General features: G+C 55.2%; 2 protein-coding genes across 2 annotated transcripts; both read left to right on the top strand.

The window, feature by feature from the left end:
• Positions 1–3,856: 3,856 nt before the first annotated feature.
• Positions 3,857–5,034, top strand: LOC136453485 (RING-H2 finger protein ATL66-like). Its single transcript, XM_066454048.1, has one exon. The coding sequence runs from the start codon at positions 4,235–4,237 to the stop codon at positions 4,790–4,792; it is 558 nt and encodes a 185-aa protein (XP_066310145.1). The 5' UTR covers positions 3,857–4,234; the 3' UTR covers positions 4,793–5,034.
• Positions 5,035–18,079: 13,045 nt separating this feature from the next.
• LOC136455303 (uncharacterized) lies at positions 18,080–18,424 on the top strand. The gene has a single exon (XM_066455391.1). It carries the CDS (start codon positions 18,080–18,082, stop codon positions 18,422–18,424), a length of 345 nt encoding a protein of 114 aa, XP_066311488.1.
• Positions 18,425–25,139: the final 6,715 nt, after the last annotated feature.

Below are 25,139 nucleotides of genomic sequence, written 5' to 3'. Positions count from 1 at the left end.
GAACACTAATTGCCAAATAAAAACGAAAATGCTACAGTAGCCAAATTCCCAAAATTCATGAACTAAACACGCACTAAGCCGGGAATACCTCTTGGTTATTCAACTAGTAGAGGCCTGTTGAATCAGTATCAGGTTATGCAAATGCCAGGATGGTCGTGTCCCTGATTTTGGGAACAAGATTGTCTCATTTATGTGTTTGGTTGAGAGTATAGGTTAATTCCTATTTTTTATTTGGTAGAAAGAATTTAGGGACAGGATAATCTCATTTTTTTAATACCGCCGACAACTATCAAAGTTTATCCTACATGTAAGCTATGGCCCAGCAATCATAGTCATTTTCTTCTTCTTTTTCCGCGTCCTTATCTTCTCCGTGGGCATGCGAACCAATAGAGGATTCCAAACAAACATTGGCCATCCGCCCTGTTCGCTTGAACTTAGGGCCTGTTTGGTTCGCGTACGACAACTATCAAAATTTATCCTACATGTAAGCTATGGCCCAGCAATCATAGTCATTTTCTTCTTCTTTTTTCCGCGTCCTTATCTTCTCCGTGGGCATGCGAACCAATAGAGGATTCCAAACAAATATTGGCCATCCGCTTTGGGCCTGTTTGGTTCGCGTACTAGTAGAGAGCATGGCTCACATGGGACAGGCTGAGTGCATGCGACCTTGTCATGTTTGGTTGACTGCGTCGACTTAACCTGGCTGAGAAGAGATACTGTTTAGTTGCTTGTACGAAGATATATTGCATGAGATAAAAATATTACAAGGTTATGAATATGATTTTTTATTTTATGCAAATACACTCCTAAAGTACTTATTTTATCTAACTATGTCTTAAACATCTTTAAAATACATTAATATCACTTGCTATTCACTAATCATACACTAATAGTGTCATTAGGTGTGAAAGCAGCTGCTTCCAGCGAGCCAGGCCGGGCAAGAACGGCCGATTTGCTCGTTCCTGCAGAGCCTGGCCGCGGGGTGCCTCGTGCACGCGCAGAGCCTGGTTCAACCAGGTGAGCAGGCAACCAAACGGCCGGTCCCTGCATCCCGCCAGCCTGGTTCAGGTGAATGCAGGGAAACAAACAGGCTCTTATCAAGTTATCAGTCATGGTGTAATATTTTTCTCTAACAATAAAACAACGTTAGCCATAAAAACCATCGGTCGAACAGCTTGATCTTCTTCATTGCCTCAACCACCACCCGTCTTCGTGCCTCTCTGTGTCCTGGCATGGAATGCATCATCGTTACTGAGTATCAAGGCCCCCATGCTGCTTCCACGCTTTCGGCCTCCATCTCCAGGCAACAACCAATTCATCGAAATAATACTCGCCAATGAGATCTTCTTCAACATCTTTTTGTCACCGGCAATGACAATTCATACATGCTGGTACAGCCCAAATCAAACTCGGCAAACAAAGCCCTCCATCCTGATGTCATCAGCTTCAGTCGACGATGAGCCACCCAAGGGCATCGACGTGGCCTTCCACGGTTTGCACTTGATGCGTGTGGCCGAGCTTCCACTCCTTTGTAGGTTGGATACAAATGGGTTAGCCCGCAAATCCGTATATAGATTAAATTTTATGAGTTGTTTGTCTTATCGATATTCTGTACTCTTTATTCCTCCATTGAAAATTATCTGGAGCCTAAAAAGTAATTAAGGGTAGCTTAGTATTTCTACCACACATAACAACTCCAACAGCCCCTCTCCGCGTCCTACCTCGCCCCGCCGTGAACCCGATGCGAGCGGCGGCTTCAAACGTGAGAGATCCGACTCGCGACGGTGCAATCGAAGCCCACATCCAGCATCCCATGCGGGCTCTGTGGCTCTGTCGTCGCACTCTCGGCCTCCGCCCCACTCGCCTCGTCCTGCCGTCTGCCCGTGAGCCCGTCGCTCTGGCTCCGCGCGGCTGTGTGCGGCCGCGCCGGCGCGCCCCAGGCTGCTGCTGCACCAGCTGCGGTGCCCCTTCTCCTTGTCGCGACGCTTGGAGGCGGGAGGGGTGCTTCGTGCTCCTGCAAGTGCTCGTGCCCTATGCTGAGAACTGAGAAGCTCGACGCTTCTTCAGGGTACATGTGTATTTATGTTGTATTTCGATCTATACTTTTCTAAAGGAAAACAGACATATACTGCGTACGCATGACGACACGGTGACATTACCATGGACAGAGCAAAACAGAGCACGCATGAAGCACGGCACACCGCGCACGGCCGGCCGGCTGCTTGCGTCGATGCCGCGCAGCGCTCTGCGAGTGCACGTGCATGCGGGAGGACACGCTTCGCGCGCTTGGCTCGGCCATGCCCGGGACCTCGTGTTCGCCGGAGTTGGCGGCAGCGGTGCGAATTGCAGCGTATGGCCGGATTTCTGGGAAATGGGGAGGTCGTAGGGGTGCGAGGAATGCTCACTGAGGAGCGTCGGCAGTGGCTGCCTGCCGGAGCAAGCTCTGCACGGCAAGGGCAGCTAGGCGCAGTCCGCCGGCTCCGAGGAAGAAAGAGTGGAGGTGGGGACGGTGGCTAGGTGTGAAGGGGCCGAGGACTCTGCTGCTGTCTGAGGGAGAACACGCGGATAACAAATGAGAAGTAGCTGCTGATATGAGAAGCAGCTCCTAATAAAGACGTAAAGATACTGCTATACCCTTCAAAATTAATTAGAAACCAGTTTCGAGTCCACATATTTTTTAGTTCCGGTCCATAACTCAGGTTCCTTTCACTTGGTTCCTCCTATTTTTAAACTATCAGATCTAATGACACGGAGAGCTCGTATTAGTTCCAAGCCTTGTAAAACTTCACTTAATGATATACTTGTATTTCAGAAAAAAGTTGCTGCGTTCCCCCTTCTCCTGTACGCTATATAGCAACAGACTGGGTGTGTGGCTGTGATCGAGGCACCACATCGTTCTCTCTTGGCACTATTGTAGCTGTTGCCGTCAGTACTTCACCAAGGAACTAGTCACGCTGCACCAGACCATTCTCACACTTCCCAGCCTCAAGCAAGAAAATTCTTTCTTTCAATATCCCCCGCCTGCTTTGGCCTTTGGGCTTGAAACAACTGTTGAAAGTAAAAACCCGATGCATTTTCTCAGATAAGGATCGGTGTGAGAGAAAAATACTGTTCTGGCTGAAAATTTACGATCATTTACGACAAAGCGAACAGGCTGCTAGTAGAAAGATACAGTAAAGTTAGAGCGAAGTGCTCATTCATAAAACTTTCGTGCGAAGTACTCCGTACAGTCTGCGCCCACTGATCACTCTTCGCATACCAAAATGTGATCCTTTCAGAAGTTCCGGAACGAAGCACCAGCAGCATCCACGGTTAGGCGGCCAACCTTTCAGTTTACTAATGCGCTTCTGATATGAAAAAAAAAACATCCCGGTTTATGGTCAGAACGACTCACTGACACACTATTGGTCCGGATCTACCGAGATGGTTCCTTCGACCGCTAGTTAGCAAATTCTGGCCTTCCATGGTGCCAACGGCCAAGTTTCAGTAGCCCACCCGGCATTCGAACAGCATGTTCGTTTGGCTGTGGCTTGTCGTAAACGATCGTAAATTTCCAGCCGGAACAATATTTTTCTCTCACACAAATCAGCCAGCAGTACTTCTTCACGAACCAGCAACGATACGAACCAGCCAACCGAACAGGCTGACGAACCATTTGATTAACGCAAGTACGCAACCTAATAGAGCCACCCATTTGCAACAAAAAGGCTGAAGAAGAATAGTTTGATGCTTCCAGAAATGCAGAAGAGACCGGCAAATCCAACGCATCTGCAGTCGCATCTGGACTCTGGCGAGCTAAGTGCAACTGGTCGACAAGACCCCGTAACTTGCATCGAACCTTTTATCCTGTTGTGTCCCACTCAACGTGATGGAGCGAGCAGTCATTAGCACGTTTCATGGTCCAGCAGGCAGCAGCGTTCGTCAAACACTCAAACCATTACAACAAGAGGAGTTTATAGCGAACGGGCGCTGCAAATCGGGTGCCAAAAAACATTTAGGAACGCCTCGGTCGCGGACGCCGCCCAGGCCGCCCATTTGAAGCGCGCGCTGGGGCCGGAGGCCGCCCAGCCCACGGAAGCCACGAGAAACGCCGGCGCGACACGAGCCCTCCCTTTTTGTTTACGTAGTACTCCGTTCAAGAAGAATCAAGAGCGGCGAAGGGAAAAAGAAAACTGAAGGCTGTAAACAAGTTCCACTGTTCCAGACACCGAGGGAGCTAGCGAGCGAGAGCCGCATGGCAGCGCAGGAGGCGCTTCGGTGGCGCTACGGCGACGTGGACGACGGCAACTTCGCGGCGCGCGGCCGCGGCGTGACGGTCCTCGTGGCGCTCTTCGGCGCCCTCGTCTGCTTCGTCGCCGTCTGCCTCTACCTCCGATGGACCTGCCACCGCTACAACGACCGCCGCCTCATCGCCGCGTCGGCGACGGCGCCGCCCTGGTACTCCTCCGCGGCGCCGCTGGCCGGCGCCACCGCCTGTTTCCCAGTGGCGGGCCTCGACGATGCCGCACTCGCAGGCCTGGCCGTGACGCTGTACCGGCAACGTGGCGGCGGCGGCACGGGTGCGGGTGCTGCGGACGACGCGGCGCAGCAGCAGTGCTGCTCCATCTGCCTCGGCGAGTTCCAGGAGGGCGACAAGGTGAAGGCACTGCCGCGGTGCGGGCACGGCTTCCACCCGGAATGCGTGGACGCGTGGCTGCGGGCGAGGGCAAGCTGTCCTTTGTGCCGGGACACGCTTCTCGCCGCCGCGGTAGCCACCAAACCAGACGCCGCCGTCGGAAGCGAAGCTGTCTGATCATTTGTTCCATCGCGGTCGCGGTGCGGAGGCCGTGCGCAGAACGGAATGGATGATGCCCATGCCGACACCCGCCATTGGACTCGGAGTCGGGGAGGCGTTCAGGCAGCTGGGCACTTGTTGTTTCTTTCAATTCGCACGGCGCTGTAAAATCTTTGCGAATCTTGCGATGTGGCGTTGTGGCGGTTTCTTCGCCTACTCTAGTAGCAGAAACAAAAGAGGCTGTCTTTCCCTAGCGATAATGTTCTTTCGCTTTCAGATGCGAGGAGTCCAGAAAACGTCGAGCACGGTGGTTCGATGCAGTCCACGCTCTGTGGGGCGTGGGCGTCGTCGTTCGATCGATACGGCGCATCTGCAGGGAGCCAGGGACACGGGTCACACTCGCACCTGGGCAGATGGGCTCGGTCTCTGCCCCGATCCGAGATGGCCTCTCGGACCAGCTGGCCTTCGGATTGAACCCACCCACGTGAAGAGAGTTTGGAGGCCAGCTAAAAAACCGAAGGGCCTGCTCGCCAGAGCTTACCGCAGGGATTTTTTTTTAATTTTAACCCTTTTTTTAATATAATTTTAAATCTAACATTGACAAAAAAAAAATTAAACTAACACTTTTGACCGCGTCTATTGCCCTGGCGCGGCCAAATGCCTGTGCCGCGCCATGCATGGTGGCGTGGGGCGGCCGAGGGGCCGCTGACGTGGCTGGTCGTGCCGCGCTACCCGCCGCGCCATGGATCAGGGCGCGGCAGGGCCAAATAAATATAGCGCGCGAGCCCCCCGCCCGCCCGCACCCCTGCCCGCCCGTGCACACCGCTAGCCAGCCGCCGCGCCCCGCCGCCGCCCAGCGCACGCCTCCAGCGCCCGCACGTGGCTGTGCCCGCCCACGCCGCGCCCGCCCGCGCCCTCGCCGGCCGCTCCCGCCAGCCGCGGCCGCCCGCGCCTCGCAGTACCCTCACCGACCGCGTCACGAACGCCGGCACGTCAAGGCCGCCCGCTCCTAAGGTACCTCTCTCTTGATTTAAAGTTATTTTGATTATTATTGTATTAGGATAATTAGTTTGTAATTTACGTAGGTAGTTTTTAGATTTTATGTATTTATTATTTAGTTTGTGATTATTATTGTTTTAGGATATTTAGTTTGTGATTGATTAGGTATTTATTATTTAGTTTGTAGTTAGTTATTTAGTTAGGGATTGTAGCGAGCCGGTCGATGGATCGTAATTCATTCGAACGTTTCGATCATGGGTTAATCCTACCGTGACCGTAACGCTGAGCGTAACTCGCTCTCTCGCTTCTTGGTTGGTGTTTATTTTACGATCTCTAGCCCCTATCCACGTCCATAGCACATGACCATCGGGCTTTACCTCTTTTGCTCGCTTGTTTATCCTAGCCTTCTGCCGATATATACATGTGCTTTCATATTGCATTACAAGTAGTTTAAATTTTGCAATGCTTCATAATGTTAATTTAAATTTTGTTAATTTGAATACTCTAACGCTTTGTTTATCAATTTGTAACAGGATGACCTCTCCCACGCAGCACCCGTAGTACCCCATTCTGGAGGTGGAGTACGACGACCAGCACCGGGCACACATCTTAAGTGACAACGATGCAGATGTGTCCTTGCCTCCTTTGAGGCCCCGCACTCACACCAGGGCGCATCAGTGGGACGAGCGTTATACGCCGTACATACAGCGTGCCGGCTTCCTCGATCTTGTCCGTGTTGTCAACCACGGTCTTTCACCCCTTGACCCAGCACTACTTACTGCAGCTGTAGACAGGTGCGAGTGCTTTCTTTGTACGTAAATTTTCTTGTAACAAATTGGAGGCAACTAATAGTCGTTCTATTCTTATAACAGGTGGAGGTCTGAGACCCACAAGTTCCACCTACCTTGTAGCGAGATGACCTTGACGTTGCAGGACGTGAAGGCTATTTTAGGCCTTCGGTTGGGGGGACTTCCAGTGACAGAAATAGTTGATAACGATCACTAGAGGGAGCTGGTGGCTCAGTTTACTGGTTTTCTTCCACCGGACGACAAGGCTTTCAAGAAAAATAAGTGAGAAATTCAAGTCTATTTAATACTTGCATTGCTTTCCTGCAGCAATCGGGTCTTATTTTCTTTAATCAATTATAGGAAAAGTTCCGGTGTTTCGTCGTCCTAGATCACAGATCGTTTTGAGTACTTGGACCCACAAGCTGAGGAGGCACAGATCGATAGGTTCGCTCGAGTGTGGCTCTGGCACTTTCTTGGTGCTTTCCTCTTCCTAGACGCCTCGGGCAGCACCATCAGCTGAATCTTCCTTGACATACTTCGCCAGCCGTGGGAGAACATAGCGGGGTATAGATGGGGCAGCGCAGTCCTGGCATAGACGTATCGGTAGCTATGCGTTGCCTGTCGTCGCACATCAGTACATGTGAACCTTGGGGGTTGCTCCTACCTACTCTAGGTTTGGTGTTGGAAACGATTACCCGTTGGGAGGCCCCTTAATAATAGTTTACCGGTAAGTACTTCGGTTCATTATATTCTTCTAGGCAGTTAAATATGATGAGATTATTTATTGCTAATTCGTTATCGTATTTAATGCAGTAATGGAACGGGCATGATACACTCTCTACATCTCTGTATATCTGGACCGAAGCACAGTTAGTTAGAGGGAATGCATGACGCAAGTACAGGGAGTATACGAACGGTCTCGACGTCCTGACACAGCACTAGGTTACGCTCTCTATACTATCGTAGCAGTGTCTTCTTCGATGTACACTATATCATAACCTAACACAATTACGAAATTTTAGGTGTTTTGGTGTCCTTGGGATTCTCTGGAGCTCCAGGACTATCTGAGTCCTATCACTAGGGATGAGTCACACGAGTATCGCTGTGACGTCCCTCTTATTTTCTTCCATGTGGTCGAGATTCACTTGCCCATCCAGGTCTGCAGACAGTTCGGAAGAATGACATGGTGCCCACCACCGCTGTACTCCACCAATCAAGAATTGCACGGGTGCGTTATCGATTAATAACAATGCTACAATTTAGAGGTGTGTTTGGTACAACTAATATTGTTTTGTTGCAGGTTTGACCGCAGGAAGAGGTATAAGACCAAGGATTGGCGCGTGACACACAGCTCGTACATCCATTTGTGGCAGACCAGGGTACCACATGCGGTCCTTGAGGGTTCTCCACACGATCAGCACACCTTCGACGAGTACCTGCGGTGGCTTCACAGGTCTACGAGGACACATATCAAGCCCCCGTACACTGACGTGACGATTGACGAGGACTCGGAGGAAGATATCATCGAAGATGTGTATGACGTTACCACTAGGGAGGACACACAGCTACAGAGAGCACCGCTTCAAAGATACGTGGTAAGATACTTAAATGGTACAATTTGTTATCCTTTTGGTATTAAGTATATGTACTAAAACTGTCCTACCGCGTTTCTGTACCTAGGCGACACAATTTTCAAGGCTGTCCAACGAAACAGCATTCCGGCTTCACGAGTCTAGAGGGCAGGGGCCAGGCGTTCTCATGGCTTTCGTGGAGGTAAACATAAACTTGTCCGTTTCAAAAATATTTCTTTATTGTATATGTGTTTGGCTAATGAACTAACTTTAACGTCTATTTATACAGAAGGTGAAGAAGGGTTGCAGGAAGCTAGCTCAGAAGTTGAGCTGCATGGACACCCCTTATGAGGAACCGCCACTCCCCGCGCGGTCGGGTGGCACGTCTTCAGCCTCTTTGAGGATACCAGCCGGTTCTTCTCAGGCGATGACGCAGGGTGTCACTTCCGCGGTACGTACACCACCACATCTTAGCGCTGGGAAGAACCCTGCAGCCGAGGACGACGATGACGACGACGACGAACCCCCGGGCTTCCACGGACAGCACGACCAGTGGGACGAATGGCCGCAGGATGAGATCGGCATGTCTCAGCTAGGTGGTGCCCCGTTTGGCACCCAAGAAGCCTCATAGGTACTAACAAAGATAGTTTGTTTCAGTACGTAGGCTCCATGAACTAACGATCATAAAGAATTATATGTAATCGTGCGTATCATATACCTGCAGGGTACGTGCCGTACGCACCATCGACGCGACCATACCGACGTTGGCTACACTCCCAATGTGTTGCCAACAAATCCGAAGAGACAGAGACGTCCGAGGGATCCTTACACTCCTGGGTCTTAGTTTGTTTTGGTCAATCGAATAGTGACGTCCAAAACTTGTGGGTTTATTTCGTTATTTTATGTCAAACTTATATCAAAACAATGAATATGTTATGTGGCAGCTTGTCAACTTGCTTCTTATTCGTTTCGTTGAGTCGCGGCAGCACTGCCGGTAAGATTAAGTACCCTACGTTCGGGAACCGGTAGTCCCAGCGTATCTGGACACCGGTGGTAATTTGTCATAATTGATTAGTTAAAATGGTGCATAACAGCATTATGAAAGATGAAAAACTAATCATTGGCTTATCAAATTCTCTATTCGGCCGTGAAAAAACTCAACAATATACTGACGCGACCCGTTTCGATTCTACCATCCAGGTAGTCCGGGCCGGCGGCGGGCGCAGCGGTAGGTGTGGGTGCTCGTGTGGTATCTTTGGGCCTGCCGCGCCACGCAACATGGCGCGGCACTGTCGCGCCATGATGGGTGGCGCGGCAGGACCGGCCACGTCAGCGGCCCCCCGGCCGCACCACGCCACGTCAGCTCTGTGTCGCGCCACCATGCATGACACGACACAGGCATTTGGCCGCGCCAGGATAATAGACGCGGCCAAAAGTGTTAGTTAAAAAAAATTCGTCAGGGTTAGATTTAAAATTATATTAAAAAAATGGTTAAAATTAAAAAATAATTCACCCCAGGAGAAGCTGATGCTGCAGCAAGCAACCACTGCCACTGCTGTTTTTATACTCCAAAGACTGTGCCTACAGCCGATCCAAAGAGTGCTTTCGGCCTTTTTGGGAGGTAACCGTCGGCCTGCACAGCTGCACTGGCCCAGCTAAAGTTTGAAATGCTGTGGTTTTCTGCTTTGGTTGGACTTGAACTGGTCAAAATGGCCGGAAAATAAATCCAATGTGGGCTAAGTACTGAAATACTTGCACGCTATATATATTGACCCCGTTCGGCTTGCTGAAACTTGGTTGAAAAGCACTATTCTGACTGAATTGTTGTGAGAGAAAAACACTGTTCCGGCTGAAAAAACAAGCTGAATAGTATGGATTATAAGGTAAGCCGAACGGGACCATTATACTCGCTCCGTTTTTAAAAACAAAGTGCAACTCAAGATTAAATTAAACCGTGTCAAAATTTTAAAATTCAACTTGATTTATAGAGAATAGCATTATAGAGAATAGCATCAACATTTATATCTTTGAATAGATTTACTATTCAATAATTAATCTAATAATACTTATTTAATATAATTAAATATTAGTAATCCTTAGTACAAATTTAGTCAAATTCAAAAATTATTTGGCTCTCAAAGAAATGAAAAGAGTTAAATGCACCAGAGGTCCTTGAACTTGTAAGCGTGTGTCACGTAGGTCCATGAACTTTAAAAATGCATTTCTAGGTCTTAAACTTGTTAAGTGATATACTGCAGGTCCATATTAGCCATGTGGATATTTTTTTTTTGCTGACGTGACATGCTAGAATGACATGTATTTTTTTATTTAGCCTTTAGTTTTATTTTTCTCCTAAATAAGAGACACTACCTTCTCCTCTCCCGCCTCTCATGGCCAACGCCCTGTGGTCCAGCGCTAGCTCTATGTCAAGTTGTCAACGTGCACGTACACGGCCCCAAGCCCCAGGTCGTCCATTAGCCGCCCACGCTCGGAGAAGGGGAGGGCGCGGGCGTAGCGCGGTGCGGCGACTGGCTGCCGGCGCTAGACGGCATACCAGAGGAAGCGTAGAGCGCCGTCCGCCGTCGTCGCTGTGACTGCGAGCGAGCAAAGGCCGAGCTGCGGACCGTGGTGGAGCGGTGCATGCTCACGTAACAGGACCATGCCACCCGCAGGCGCGCGCTGTTGCGGGAGGACAGGGCACCGGAGAACGCCCTGTCGGATCAGCTCGCCACCCTGTAGGAGGACATCGCCGACCGCACGCTCCTGCCCATCGTGAGGCAGCGCGGCGAGCTTGCCACGGCGGCGGCGGCTACGGCGGCACCGCTCGACTCTGCTCGCGGAACCTGCGCCGGCGCGGACGCCGAGGTGGACGCGGCGCTGGACAGCTACAAGGCCGCGCTGTCGCGGCTGCTGGTGTAGGCCGACGAGCTGAGGATGGCGACGACGTGGGCGTTGACGACGGAGATCCTGACGCCACGGCAAACGGTGGAGATGCTGGCGGCAGGCAAGCACCTGTACCTCTCCGTCCGCGACTGGTGCCGCCGTAGGGAAGGAGCTGCTGGCGCACAGCAACAGCTTAACAGGCCGAGCGCCGGGACGACCGACAACACCTCTGCCGCCGTCAGCCGGAACCCATGAAAGGCTTGCCATTCCTCAACCTTGCCTGCAGCTAGCATCCGTGTGTAGCGTGAACAACAGTGGCCGAATATTTCAGTACGCACATGTGCTACACGAGGCGCGCGGACGGGGCCCGGGCTGGGCCGCGGCGGGACGTGAACACGCAGCACGCATGATGAGACCTGGACACGCAGGAAGGGGCTCTGGGTTGTCTCTCGCGTCGCCTTCAGTGCCCCGTCATTACCGCTGAGGCCGGGCAAAAGGAGGCAGACTGACGTGCACAGCCGCACAGGCCAGCATGGACCATCACCAGCCACACGCCCGCGCCCTCCTCCGGCTCCGAGTGCGGGGGCGCGCGCGCCACCTGCCCCTCCAGCGACACGGCCGGGGCTATAAGCCGACGACTCGGCGCAGATCCTGCTCCACTATACTGCCTCTGCGTGACGCCCGCGTCGATGCGCTCTAGCTCGCCCCTGCTCACCACGACAGGGTGTCGACGGTGCTGGCGTGCTCTACTTCCTGGACGAGAGGTCGTTCCCGAGGCGGCGCTGCGGTTGATGGCCGACCTCGGGCTTGGGACCGTGAACGTGCACGTCGACGTGGAGCTGGCGCTGGACCACAGGGCGCTGGCTATGGGAGGTGAGAGAGGAGAAAGAGGCTCTTTTTTAAAAGAAAAATAAAACTGTGGGGTTAAATGAAAAATACATGTCACCCTAGCAATGCCACCTTAGCAAAAATGTTCATGTAGCTGGTATGGATCTGCGGTTGTCGGGTACCATAAAACGGAGTACCCCGAGCATTCACCAAAAGAGTCACTTAAATTCCGTCAACAACAAAGCCAGAAGGTAAGCCATGGGCTCATCACCAGCCCCGTCGTGACCCACCGGCTCTCTGCCTCGTCTGAGGCCTCGCACGGGAGGTCTCGACACCCTTACGAAATCTCCGCCTCGCGCGAGGCCTCTCGCGTGAGGCCTCGGCAAGGATCCCAATCTCTGTCTCGTCCGAGACCCCGTGCGTACAGCCTCGAACAAGACAGCTATTCTCCGTATCGCTCGAGGCTGGCTTGTCAATAACCCGTCGCTCCCGCCTCGACCAGCCTTTCCGACAGCATGTCACGTTCCATTAATGCGTCAACCACTCTCCCAATCTCAGCCGGACAAAGGCTCGACACCACGGAGTGGCCGACGGGACAAGAAGTCGCATCAACGCCATACCGGCTAAGATAAGGCACGGTGGGGATTACCGGCCACTGTGTTCAGGCATTGTGCCCACAATCAGGGCCGGCGCTACGCTGTGCCCCATAACACACGCCCTGAAGACAGCGTAGCATGGGAAGTCTGGCCCGGGCCATCATTGCCTCCGAACCAGCGTACCAGATCGACCGCTCCCTCCGAGCCTCGGCACTCTACGTCAGGGCCTCGGCCATCTCGAGATTCACATCTGCCGAGTCCCCCACCACGGTTCGGCCTCGGCACCAACCGAGCCTCGGCCTTGCGCGCAGTCAATCTACGACAACCCACACGCTGACCGCCGCGTCCGCTTTGAGGCGGCCCTGGAGCTCCCATGACGCACAGGATCGGATGTGACCAGCACGTCGCCCTAGCACTTCAAGGACGGACCACTCCGATGACCACACCGCCACAGGAAAAGGCTACAGGGCTCGGACATGCCGCCTCCATTCGCACGATGCCATATAGTTAGCACACATACTACCCTTGGCCTCCCTTCAACTATAAAAGAAAAGGACTTGGGCCATTTCTAGGAGGAACACAGGCACCCACCAAAGCAACACTCTGTAACACGCACACTTCCCTGCTGCCTGAGAGCAACGTCTCAAGCAGTCCGCATCACTCCTCGCCGAGACCTGTGACTAGCTCCCTCTCTCACCTAGCTTGTAACCCCCTACTACAAGTACTTCGGTGCAAAGAATACAAGATCGATCTCTCAGACTGGATGTAGGGCACCAATTGCCCGAACCAGTATAAACCTTGTGTCTCTTTGCATCACCATCCAGGATCGGGAACACGCGGTATAAATTTACTAGTTGGTTGAGGATCCCCCAGTCCGAAACACCGACAGTTGGCGTGCCAGGTAGGGGCCTCTGCGTGTCAATTTTGTCATCCCAATAAGTTCCGGATGACAGACCCCGTACGACCGCTGCGTCTCGGCACGGTGGTATGGTTTGGGAGCCTGGAGTTCATGTCTCTAGGGCACGAGTACGACATGGTACTCCTCACACCCCGAGCCCCGCCTGCCGACGACGACGTCGCACACCGACAGCCCAGGTGCAGGCGGCGCCTGGGCGACCGCTCTCACCGCACTCGCCGGGCACGACGCGAGCAGGATCACCCCGATGCTACGTGAACCTAGGGCGACTCGCCGCTCTCCGCCAGTATCCTACGACCAGCTGTTGGCGTAGGGTTCCTGGTTGGGGACCTGTCTAGCCTGAGCCTGGACAAGGGAAAAATGCCGGTGGCACCCGACGACGCCCCGATATCAAGCTCCGCTCCACCACTCCCTGAGGGGCCAACTCCAGCGGAGCAGAGCCAGACGACGGCACCATCTCCATACCCCTTTGGGTTGAGAAATGCCGTCGCCTCTTATGCTTACGCCTACGCTTCTGCTCACGCGGATCTCTCAGGACGCCGCCAGCACTTCGCTCTCGACTTCGACACCACCACGTCGACTCACACCCACGCCGACTCCTCGGAGGAGGACGAGGCATGGGCCGGAGCGGATTTCTCCGACCTCCATGACCGCGAAACCATGTGCCGCTTCATGGCCGCAAGTGACTATTGCTTTGGCTACTCCGACTCTGACGATGAAGGTACTTACGATCCCACTCATGAGTGCCTACACGTCGGACTTGGGATGCCAAGCACAGGCGACGAGGACGAGGGGGTAGGCAACCGTACTCCACTTCATCAGGGAATGGGCGATGCCACACCTTCACGAACTGTCCCATCGGCAGCACGGAATGAGAACCTTGCCCTCGGACAATTTCGACGCCCGGACCTGGAGCAGCTCCGTGAGCTTCAAGCCAAGGTCGAGCAAGATCGACTTCTTCTGCATCAGCTCCGAAACACTCTCGAGCAAGAGCAGCAGGGTCGTGGTGATGGCGGAGGAGCCCGGTGGCAGGCCCGCGACGTGCACCACCGCATCAACGACGACAAAGGGGATGATCGTCCCCCAATCTTCAATCACGCTAGCCAGAATATCGTGGCTGCAGCGATGCTAGTGTGCGCAATGCCCGAGCCCTCTACCACGGAAGGGCGACGGGTTCACGGCGAGCTTCGGGATCTCCTTGAGACCACCGCGGTGCAGCAGGCCAAGAGTTCCGCCTCCCGGTGGCACGGGGCCGCCTTGGACCTCCCCTCGGCACCGCATCGGTAGGATAGGGAGGCCTCGGTTCGTCCTGAGCCCACTCGGGCGCCAACAGCCCACGGGGTCCCCGGGCGGCTCGACCGCCTCGGCAACCAACGCGAGGTGTAGGCAGACCATGAGGTGGTCAGCAGACGACGACGCCACGACAATGAAGGGCCCGCCCGAGGCTACCATCCACACCGAGGTGGCCGTTATGACAGTGAAGAGGATCGCAGTCCTTCTCCTGATCCGCCTGGTCCTCGAGTCTTTAGCAGGGCCATCCGTAGCGCTCAGTTCCTAGCCCGGTTTCGACAACCAGCCAACCTCACGAAGTATAGCGGCGAGACCAATCCCGAACTCTAGCTTGCCGATTATCGTTTGGCTTGTCAGCTAGGTGGCGCGGACGATGACCTGCTCATCATCCGCAACCTCCCCTTGCTCTTGTCAGACTCGACATGAGCCTGGCTCGAGCACCTTCCTCCTTCTCAGATCCACGACTGGCGCGACTTGGTTAGGATCTTCGTTGGGAATTTCTAGGGCACATACGTGCGCCCTGGAAACTCCTAGGACCTTAAGAGCTATCGCCAGAAACCAGACGAGTCTCTCCGAGACTTCATTCGGTGCTTCTCTAAATAGTGCACCGAGTTGCCCAGCGTCGGCGACTCAGAGATCGTCCAGGCTTTCCTCTCTGGCACCACCTACCGAGACTTGGTCCGAGAATTAGGTCGGAACGTGCCGTGCTCCTCGACATCGCCACCAACTTCGCCTCGGGCGAAGAGGCTGTAGGGGCCATCTTCCCCAAGAACGACGCCAAGGGGAAGTGGAGGGATGAGGCCTCCGAGGCCTCGGTTCCCCACCTCCCCAAAAGAAAGAAAAAGGATCGCCAGGGGAAGCGGGCCGTCCTCGAGGCTGATCTGGTCATGGCCATAGAACGCAAGAATCCCCGAGGTCCTAGGGGCCCTAGGCCCTTCGACGACATGCTTAAGAAACCCTGCCCTTACCACCAGGGCCCGATAAAGCACGCCCTCAAGGATCGCTCCATGCTGCGGCGTTACTACGCTAGGCTCGGACTCCCCGATGACGACGCCAAGTAGAAAGGCACCGGCGACCGGGACGATGACAAGGACGATGGGTTCCCCGAGGTACACAACGCCTTCATGGTCTTTGGCGGACCCTCGGTGTGCCTTACGGCGTGGCAGCGAAAGAGGGAACGCCGAGAGGTCTTCTCGGTCAAGGTGGCCACTCCCCGGTACCTCGACTGGTCTCAGGAGGCAATCACCTTTAATCGAGATGACCACCCCAACCATGTCCCAAATCCCAGGTAGTACCCGCTCGTTGTCGACCCAATCGTGGGCAACACCCGGCTCACTAAGGTGTTGATAGACGGAGGCAGCGGCCTCAACATCCTCTACGCCAGCACCCTGGAGCTCTTGGAAATCGACCGGTCGAGGCTCCGAGGCGACGCTGCACCTTTCCATGGCATCGTGCCGGGGAAACACATGCGACCCCTCGGGCGCATCGACCTTCCCGTTTGCTTTGGCACCCCCTCCAACTGCCGCAAGGAGGTCCTTACCTTCGAGGTGGTTGGGTTTAGGGGAACCTACCATGCCATCCTAGGGCAGCCGTGCTATGCCAAGTTCATGGCAGTCCCCAACTATACCTACCTCAAGCTCAAGATGCCGGGTCCCAATGGTGTCATCACGATTGAGTCCACGTATAAACATGCATACGACTGCGATGTCGAGTGCATCGAGTACGCTGAGGCTCCCACGGAGGTTGAGACCCTCATCGCCAACCTCGACCAACTCGGTGGCAAGGCGCCTGACTCCAAGCGTCGTACAGGGGCATTCGAGCTCGCGGAGGCCATCAAGCTCGTCCCGGTCGACCCCGCCTACCTCGACGACCGGGCGCTGAGGATCAGCGCCACCCTCGACATCAAATAGGAAGCCGTGCTCGTCGACTTCCTCCGTGTGAATGCCAACATATTCGCATGGAGTCCCTTGGACATGCCGAGCATACCGAGGGAGGTCGCCGAGCATGCCTTGGACATCCAGGCAGGCTCTAGACTGGTGAAGCAACGCCTGTGTTGATTCGATGAGGAAAAGCGTAGGGCCATCGGCGAGGAAGTGCAGAAACTCTTGGCAGCCGGGTTCATCAAGGAAGTGTCCCACCCGGAGTGGTTGGCTAACCCCATATTAGTTAGGAAGAAAAATGGGAAATGGAGGATGTGCGTAGACTACACCGGTTTGAATAAAGCCTGTCCAAAAGTCCCCTTCCCATTACCTTGAATCGATTAGATCGTTGACTCCACTGTAGGGTGCGAGACCCTATCTTTCCTCGATGCGTACTCTGCTTACCATCAAATCAAGATAAAAAAGTACGACCAGCTTGCGACTTCTTTCATCACCCTATTCGGCATGTACTGCTATATGACTATGCCTTTCAGCCTTAGAAACAAAGGGGCCACGTACCAGCGGTGCATGACCCAGGTCTTTGGCGACCACATTAGGCAAACTGTTGAGGCCTATGTGGACGACATCGTGGTCAAGACCAGAAAGGCTGAGGATCTCATCGACGACTTGAAGATAGCCTTCAAATGCCTTAGAGAGAAGGGCATCAAGCTCAATCCCGAGAAGTGTGTGTTCAGGGTCCCCCGAGACATGCTCTTGAAATTCATAGTCTCGGAACGCGGCATCGAAGCCAACCCAGAGAAGGTCTCGGCCGTAACCAGCATGGGACCAATCAGACACCTCAAGGGAGTACAGAGGGTCATGGGATACCTTGCCGCCCTGAGCCGCTTCATCTCGCGCCTCGGCGAAAAAGGCTTGCCTCTTTACCGACTCTTGAGAAAATTCGAGCGCTTTTCTTGGACCCCCGAGGCCGAAGAAGACCTCGACAGGCTCAAAGCGCTGCTCACCAATCCTCTCATCCTAGTACCATCGGCCAGGGACGAGGCCCTCTTACTCTACGTCGCCGCAACGACCCAAGTGGTCAGCGCTGCCGTAGTAATAGAAAGGCAGGAAGAGGGGCATGCTCTACCCACCCAACGACCTATTTACTTCATCAGCGAAGTGCTCTCCGAGACCAAAACACACTACCCCCACATCCAGAAGCTAGTCTACGCCGTAGTCCTAGCTCGGCGCAAGCTACGTCACTACTTCGAGTCCCACCCAGCGATTGTGGTATCGTCTTTCCCCTTGGGAGAGATAGTCCATAACCGGGAAGCCTTAGGCAGGATAGCGAAGTGGGCCGTCGAGCTTATGGGGGAAGCCTTGACTTTTGCACCTCAGAAAGCGATTAAGTCTCAGGTCTTGGCCGATTTTGTCGCTGAGTGGATCGACACCCAATTACCACCTGCTCAAGTCTAGATAGAATGCTGGACCATGTACATCGACGGGTCTCTAACGAAGACCGGGGTAGGCGCAGGCCTCCTCTTCATCTCACCCCTCGGAGTACACATGTGCTACATGGTGCGGCTCCACTTCGCTGCCTCCAACAATGCAGCCGTGTATGAGGCCCTCGTCAACAGCTTGCAATTCGCCATCGAACTTAGGGTACGGCGTCTCGACATCCAGGGCGACTCACAGCTCATCGTTGATCAAGTCATGAAGGAGTCAAACTGCCTCGACCCCAAAATGGAGGCGTACTACCAGTTGGTACGTTGCCTAGAAGACAAGTTCGACGGTCTCAAACTAAACCATATTGCGTGGAAGTACAACAAGGCCGCGCAACGAACTGGTAAAGATGGCCTTGGCATGGGCTCCGATCCCCCCGAACGTCTTTATCAGGGACCTCCACAAACCTTCCATTGACCACATCTTGGTAGCAGAGGAGGGCCCACCTGTCGAACCCACGACGGGGCTCGACGCCCCCTCCGCTGCCGAGACTCTCTCGACCAAGCCCGAGGTCATGGAAGTCAACACCGAGCCTCCCTAGACTGACTAGGACGCGAACTGGCGAATCCCGTTCCTTGATTGGCTTGATCGAGGGGAGCTTCCTAGTGGCAGGACTGAAGCCCGATGGCTTGCACGGTGAGCCAAGACTTATGTCCTCTGCAATGATGAATTGTACAGGCGAAGTCCCTCCAGTGTCCTCCAACGATGCATCACCGCCGAGGCAGGCCGAGCCCTGCTTTGGGACTTGCACGCAGGGGCCTACGGGCACCATGCGGCGCCTCGGATGCTCGTAGGAAACGCTTTCCGCCAAGGGTTCTGCTGGCCGATGGCGGTTGCCGACGCCACCAAGCTAGTATGCTCCTGCGAAGGATGCCAGTACTATGCTCGACAGACACATCTTCCAGCCCTAGCCCTCCAAACCATCCCCATCACGTGGCCGTTCGCTGTGTGGGGGCTCGACATGGTCGGGCCTCTGCAAAAGGCCCCCAGGGGCTACACCCATCTACTAGTAGCAATTAACAAGTTCTCCAAATGGATCGAGGCTCGTTCGATCAATCGAATCAAATCCGAGCAAGCAGTGATGTTCTTCACTCACATTATCCACAGGTTTGGGGTCCCTACCACCATCATCACCGACAACGGGACACAGTTCACCGAAAAAAAATTCTTGATGTTCTACGATGACCACCACATCCGTGTGGCCTAGTCGGCCATAGGACACCTAAGGACCAACGACCAAGTAGAGCGTGCCAACAGCATGATCCTACAAGGACTCAAGCCAAGAATTTACAACCAATTGAAGAAGTTTGGTAAGATATGGTTCGCCGAACTCCCATCGGTCATCTGGAGCCTGAGGAACACTCCAAGCCAAGCCACGGGGTTCATGCCTTTCTTCCTGGTCTATGGGGCCGAGGCCATCCTTCCCACTGACTTGGAATATGGTTCCCCAATGCTACAGGCCTATAACAAACACAGCAACTGCACCACCCGAGAGGACGCCCTCGACCAACTGGAGGAAGCCCGAGACGTCGCGCTGCTGCACTCAGCTAAATACCAGCAAACCCTACGGCGCTATCAGGCCTGGCACATCCGAAAACAAGACTTGAAGGTAGGTGACCTTGTGTTGAGGCTAGCGTAGAGCAACAAGGGTTGCCACAAGCTGACCCCGCCATGGGAAGGACCGTACATCATCGCCCAAGTGCTGAAGCCCGGAACCTACAAGCTAGCCAACGAGAAGGGTGAAATCTTCACCAACGCTTGGAATATAGAACAACTACGTCACTTTTACCCTTAAAATTCCAAGCATTGTATATATTGTTTTCCGAAATACAATTGAAAAGCGTTCTTTAGTTGTCCTAATTTTTCGAGAACCCCCCCCCCCGAGCCTATTGTTGGTCTCAGCAATACGATGACACTATAAGGGAGACTCGGCTCTACCACCATAGAACTGAATCTCCCTCAGAGGATAGATGGGGGATTCCCCCTAAGTCCCACGCACCATTTTTTAGTCGTTTTTCGAAAAAATTCCTACGCCGAACCCTGTAGCACGCTCTGATGAATCGGTTGCGAAAAACCCAAGGACCAAAAGTCTGTCTCAGGGCCAGAAGGCCGGTAGAGTCACAAGGCGGCCTAAGCCTCTGGGCTACAGTGCTCCCTCACCACCTTTCGCCCAGGGGACAGCTTAGGCTCCAAGGAGGTTTTTTGCAAAGAAATCAGATCAGAGACAACAAGAGGGCAGAGGCTCGGAAACACAAGACAAACGATTAAAGAAACACGAGTACTTTAAAAGAAAGGCCTCGACGGCCACAAGCGTTACGATACAAAGTTAATTCCTACTCTATTTACATGGCCGCTTGGGCCTAGGTCAGGGCTTAGGACCTCCGGCATCGGTAGACGGTGGGGGAGGGACCACTTCCTCTTCAAACAACGTTGCCAGCGCTATGCCAGGGCCTTCCGCCGCCTCCAACAGCTTTGTCACCACCTCGTTGGCCTCATCGTCATCATCGGGCAAGATGTAGCCATCGCTGATGGCTTGGAGGTCAACACCGACATAGTGCGAGGCGATAACGGCCAGTGCGCACTTGACGCCCGTATGTAGCGCTCCTTAGAGCCGCTTACGCACTTGATCGCTCAGCACAATCAGATGGCTCCCAAGGGAGCTGCCTGACTGAACCCCCTTGACCACCAGGGCCTCGTAGGCGGCACGAGCAGCACCCTTCAGTGCATCGTGCTCCCTGATCTCGATCTCGAGCACCGGCTGCACCACGATGGAAGCCTCAGCGACCTGGGTGACCTCCGCCTCTGACTCTGCACCATAGGAAATGGAATGGGGTTGAACGAGAGGAAAAACAAGCCAAATAAGGACGGAAGCCTACGGAACTCACCCTTGGCCTTCAGCTCCCAGCGTTGGTTGACCCGAGAGGCCTCGGCCTTCTCCTTTAGGCACTGGCCTCAACCCGAGAAGCCTCGGCCACCCTAGAAGCTTCACTCCCTAGCTCTACGTCACACCACGAAGTTAGGGAGCGAACATAAGATAAAGCGAATAAAATGAGGGGACTAGGACTCACCCTCGGCCTTTCCCCTCCAAACCATAGCCTCGGTTCATGAGGCCTCAGCCACTGCAAGGGCCTCATCCAAAGCGCCTTTCGTCAGCTGGTGTGCACTCTCTTCCGCTCCTACCTGCCTAGCAAGAGCCTTACCCGAGGCCGTGGCTTCTTCGGCTCAAGACTTGAAGGCGTCCCGATCACTGGCCGCGCGGGTGAGCTCCTCCTCCAACTCCTTGACCCACGCCGCCAGAGGGGTGAGCTGCTCCTAAGTCGTGGCCGCCTCGACCTTCGCGTCGACACAACAAAGGCAGAGGTCCTCCACCTCCGTGCTCCGCGCCGATAGGAGCTCGTTGGCGCTGGTAAGAAGGCCTTTTTGCCGCTGAAGCTGGTCCCAGACGTCTCTCTCCCGCCGGAGAAAGACCGACTTCCCAAGGGACCAGGTCTCGAGCTCCTAGGGGAAACAGAACAGGGGTCAATCCCTACAAAGAAAACTCAGAAAAAGACCACTGCATGAGAAAAGAAAGCACGAACCTGGGTGACTCCGGGCAAATCGTTGGCCACCACGGACAGCGTCGTCCGTAGTGACCGCTCCACCAGCTGGTGGTACTGCTCGAACGTGTCCCAGCGACCGCCGTCGGCCGCGTCCTCGAGGGCAAACAGAGGCTCCACCCTAGGGTTGTCCCAGCTCTGCCACAAGACACGTGGGTGATCCCACCCATGGGGCTCGGGTCGTACTCGCGCGAGGGCTGAGCTTCCCTCGCCCGAGGTTGGAACCGGCTGTTCCATGACACCGACCACCTCGGCGCCGGCCATCTCTTGCGCCTGGGAAGTATCGTCGGAGGAGATCGGAAGAACTTCCACCTCCCGGGTGCTCTCCCGCAATGACAGCGGGCCTTGAACCAAGGGTGCCCCCGAGGCCTCCACGACCCTCGTCTCCACTTCCTGGGTCGATAGCCTCATCGCAATCACGTCAGCCTTGGTGGTCCCGGGGGCTCCGACCTCCACCATCGTGGCCTCGGTGGTCCCGGGGGCTCTGGCCTCTGCCACCGTGGCCTCGGTGGTCCTGGGGGCTTTGACCCCCACCACCGTGGCCTCGGCGGTCGCCGGGGCTCTGGCGCCCGCCACAGCGACCTCGATGGTCCTAGGCGCCGTGGCCTCCGTCGCCCCGGCCTGTGAAACCATAGGGACCTCGATCTCAGCGGCCTCCGCAGGCAAGGGAACCTCGGCCCCATCCGACCCATGGGCCTCCCCATCATGGGGCGAAGGCGCTCCCTCCCCCACCTGTGTTAGGGCCACCCCGGCAGCCCCTCCTTGGGTGGTCGGCTCCTTCGGGTCGGCCCTCACTGATGCCGTGCCACGTTGCAGGACGGCTTGCGCCTCCGCCACCCAGTGGGTGGTGAAGCTGGGGTTAACCTTGAGCGCTTTTAGGGGCGCTAAGGTAGGCACCTCTGTAGGCCACTTTCGGCTAAGGACAAAGTGTTTACAAGGTCAGCACAAGACAAAAGGACGGACGGAAAGCACTGTGACTCCACCAAAAATACACCTACCTCGAGCGGGGTGGCAACCGCTTCACCACGGCGACCCTTGTCCGTGCAGGCGGTGGCGGCGACAGAGGCACGGCCTCCGTGTCCATTGGCGCCGGATGGTCCTTGATGGACCCCGACGCCCCCTCGGTCCTCTACGGGGGCAGTTGCGTCGCCCCCGCCGCCACCTACTCCACCGCTGCCGCCGAGCCCACCAGGCTGATGGCACGCTTTCCCAATGCCCGCTCCTCGGGCGTGTTGGCCTTGGCCCCGAGGTGGGCAACTATTGACCCCGGGGCAGCTCCTCCTCCTCCTCCTAGAAGCGTCGGGCTGCTTGCCAACGCCCCAGGCACCGCCTCCCCTACGTCAGGGAGATGGTCCAGGGGACCTCGCCCCGTCTTGCCCTCGTCATCCCCGTCCGAGGCATCCGTTGATATCGATGGCGACGGGGACTCCTCCAACGGGAGGCCATCCTTCCTTTGCTGGTGGCGGCTCTTGTCTAGTTCCTCGCGCACGAGGATCTTCTTCGTGTGCTTCGCCGCCTTGGCGTCCTTCCGCTTTTTCTGTGCCTTAGCGTGTGCCTGGTTGATCGCCCACCGCCTCGCGTCCTTGGGGATGGGCGGCGGAGAGGCATGCACATCCCTCATCCCCTGCAGGAACGGCGAACAAGCATAAGGGAACGAGAAGTAAGGAGAAATGGAGAAGGCTCGGGGCTGCAGCGTCGCGCGACTTACCAGCGAGAGGAACCCCCGTGACGGGCGCATCACGATGGGGGTCAGGTTGCCGCCCCTCAGCTTCGCCTCCACCATCTCCCCCACCAGGCAAAGATTTTCCTTGTTGGAAAGGGCAGAGGAGGACATCTAGATGCCCTCATTTGGCTCACCCGGCCTCATCTCGAACAGGCGCCGCCACTGAGCCATCAGCGGCAGCACCCTTCGGCGGTGGAAGGCAGCCACGACCATGGCTACAGTAAGGCCACGACTCCACAGCCTCTCTAGCCCCTCTAGAAGCGGCTGCAGCTTGGGCTAATCCTTCCTCAGGACGCCGTACTTCCACCTCTCCGGACAGCTCCTCACAATCTGCCCAGTGTAGGGGGAAGTCCTCCGTCACCGTTGCAAAGATAAAACCAGCTCATGTACCATCGACGATTGGATGATGCGAGCTGGGCTGGGATGCAGAGGTGCTGGTGGTCCTGACGCACTTGGAGAGTGCAGCCACTGGCCCTCACCGCTTTCCTCATGCCCGACATGCCCGTTGGCTTAGTGGTGTGCCCCGCCTGGAAGAGATGGAGCCACAACTCCCAATGGGGAGCAATCCCCAAGTACCCCTCACAGACAGCGACAAAGATAGCCGCCTGCGTGATGGAGTTGGGGTTGAAGTTGTGGAGCTCCACGCCAAAGTAGTGCGGGAGCGCCCGCATGAACCGATCCGTCGGAACGCCGAGGCCGCGCTCATGAAAGGAGACAAAGCTCACGACGTAGCCGTCGTGAGGCCTTAGCTCTGGCTCACCCGACGGAGCGATCCACTCCGGCCTGTTGGGGTCCGTCACCGGACGAAGGAGTCCGCCGTCGACGAGTGACTGGAGCATCTCCACGGTGATGTCAGACGGATCCCAAGGGTCTGCCTCGATGACAAAGATGTTGCTGGCCATGAGTGTGGTGGAGGGTTCGGATGCGGTGGTGAGTCTCTCTCTCTCTCTGGCTCGCCCTTCTCCCTTCTTCTTCCCGACGCCCGCTGCTCTAGCAATGGCTCGATGGGGGCAGAACTAACATAGGAAAGGTAAGGTGAGGAGGGGCGAGGCTCGTTGCGTATTTATACAAGGTAAAGGCGAAACAGACGGGTGATGAAATCGGGGAAGTTTCCCCTGGATCCGGCGCGGTTAATCCTGATCCGATTTTACCGCCCACGTGCCCACCTTTTTCTCATTAATTACGGGAACAATTACGTCCCATCCACCACGTCGCGCCCGACCACTGCGACAGCAGGCGTTGTTTCGTCTCCCTAGAAAACCGCCTCAAAAGGCGCGCCAGCCATTGTCGAGCCGATGGGGGAGATATTCCCCCCCGCCCTATTCCTTTCAGATGAAGGAACCGGGCTCTGAGCCTATTACGGTCTAGGGGTTCGAAGGCTGGGCCCCTAGGGGTTTCGACAGCTGCCCTAGGATAACAGAGTCAGGGACGACCATGGGCAAGCCCACATGGGGCCGAGGCCCAAGCAAGCGAAACGCTTAGGACGCCCTAAGTCATGACCGAGACCGGCAGGGAGGTCTTCGAATGGGATCCCATCATAGGAAGGCGTCGAGCCACAGAGGCCCAGCGAACAGCCTCGGTACCCACTAGAGAAACCCTCCGATACTCTTGGAGTGTGTCTCTGGACTGCTAGCCGTCCCCTAGCGAACAGGGCACGGGCCTCCACTCGGACTTACCTGATAACAGCTCACCGGAAAAGTGCCAACGCTCGTGCCCACCGAGGGTAGCCTGGCACATTTCACCCCTCCTTCTGAGCGAAAAGGAAGCATGCGGGTCATACAAAAAGGCAGGGGAACCCCTGACGAACCTCTTG

Source organism: Miscanthus floridulus, chromosome 5, assembly GCF_019320115.1.
Source record: "Miscanthus floridulus cultivar M001 chromosome 5, ASM1932011v1, whole genome shotgun sequence".
Classification (NCBI taxonomy): domain Eukaryota; kingdom Viridiplantae; phylum Streptophyta; class Magnoliopsida; order Poales; family Poaceae; genus Miscanthus; species Miscanthus floridulus.
Note: the sequence above shows the minus strand (reverse complement) of the source record. Positions and strands in the feature narration are given on the sequence as shown.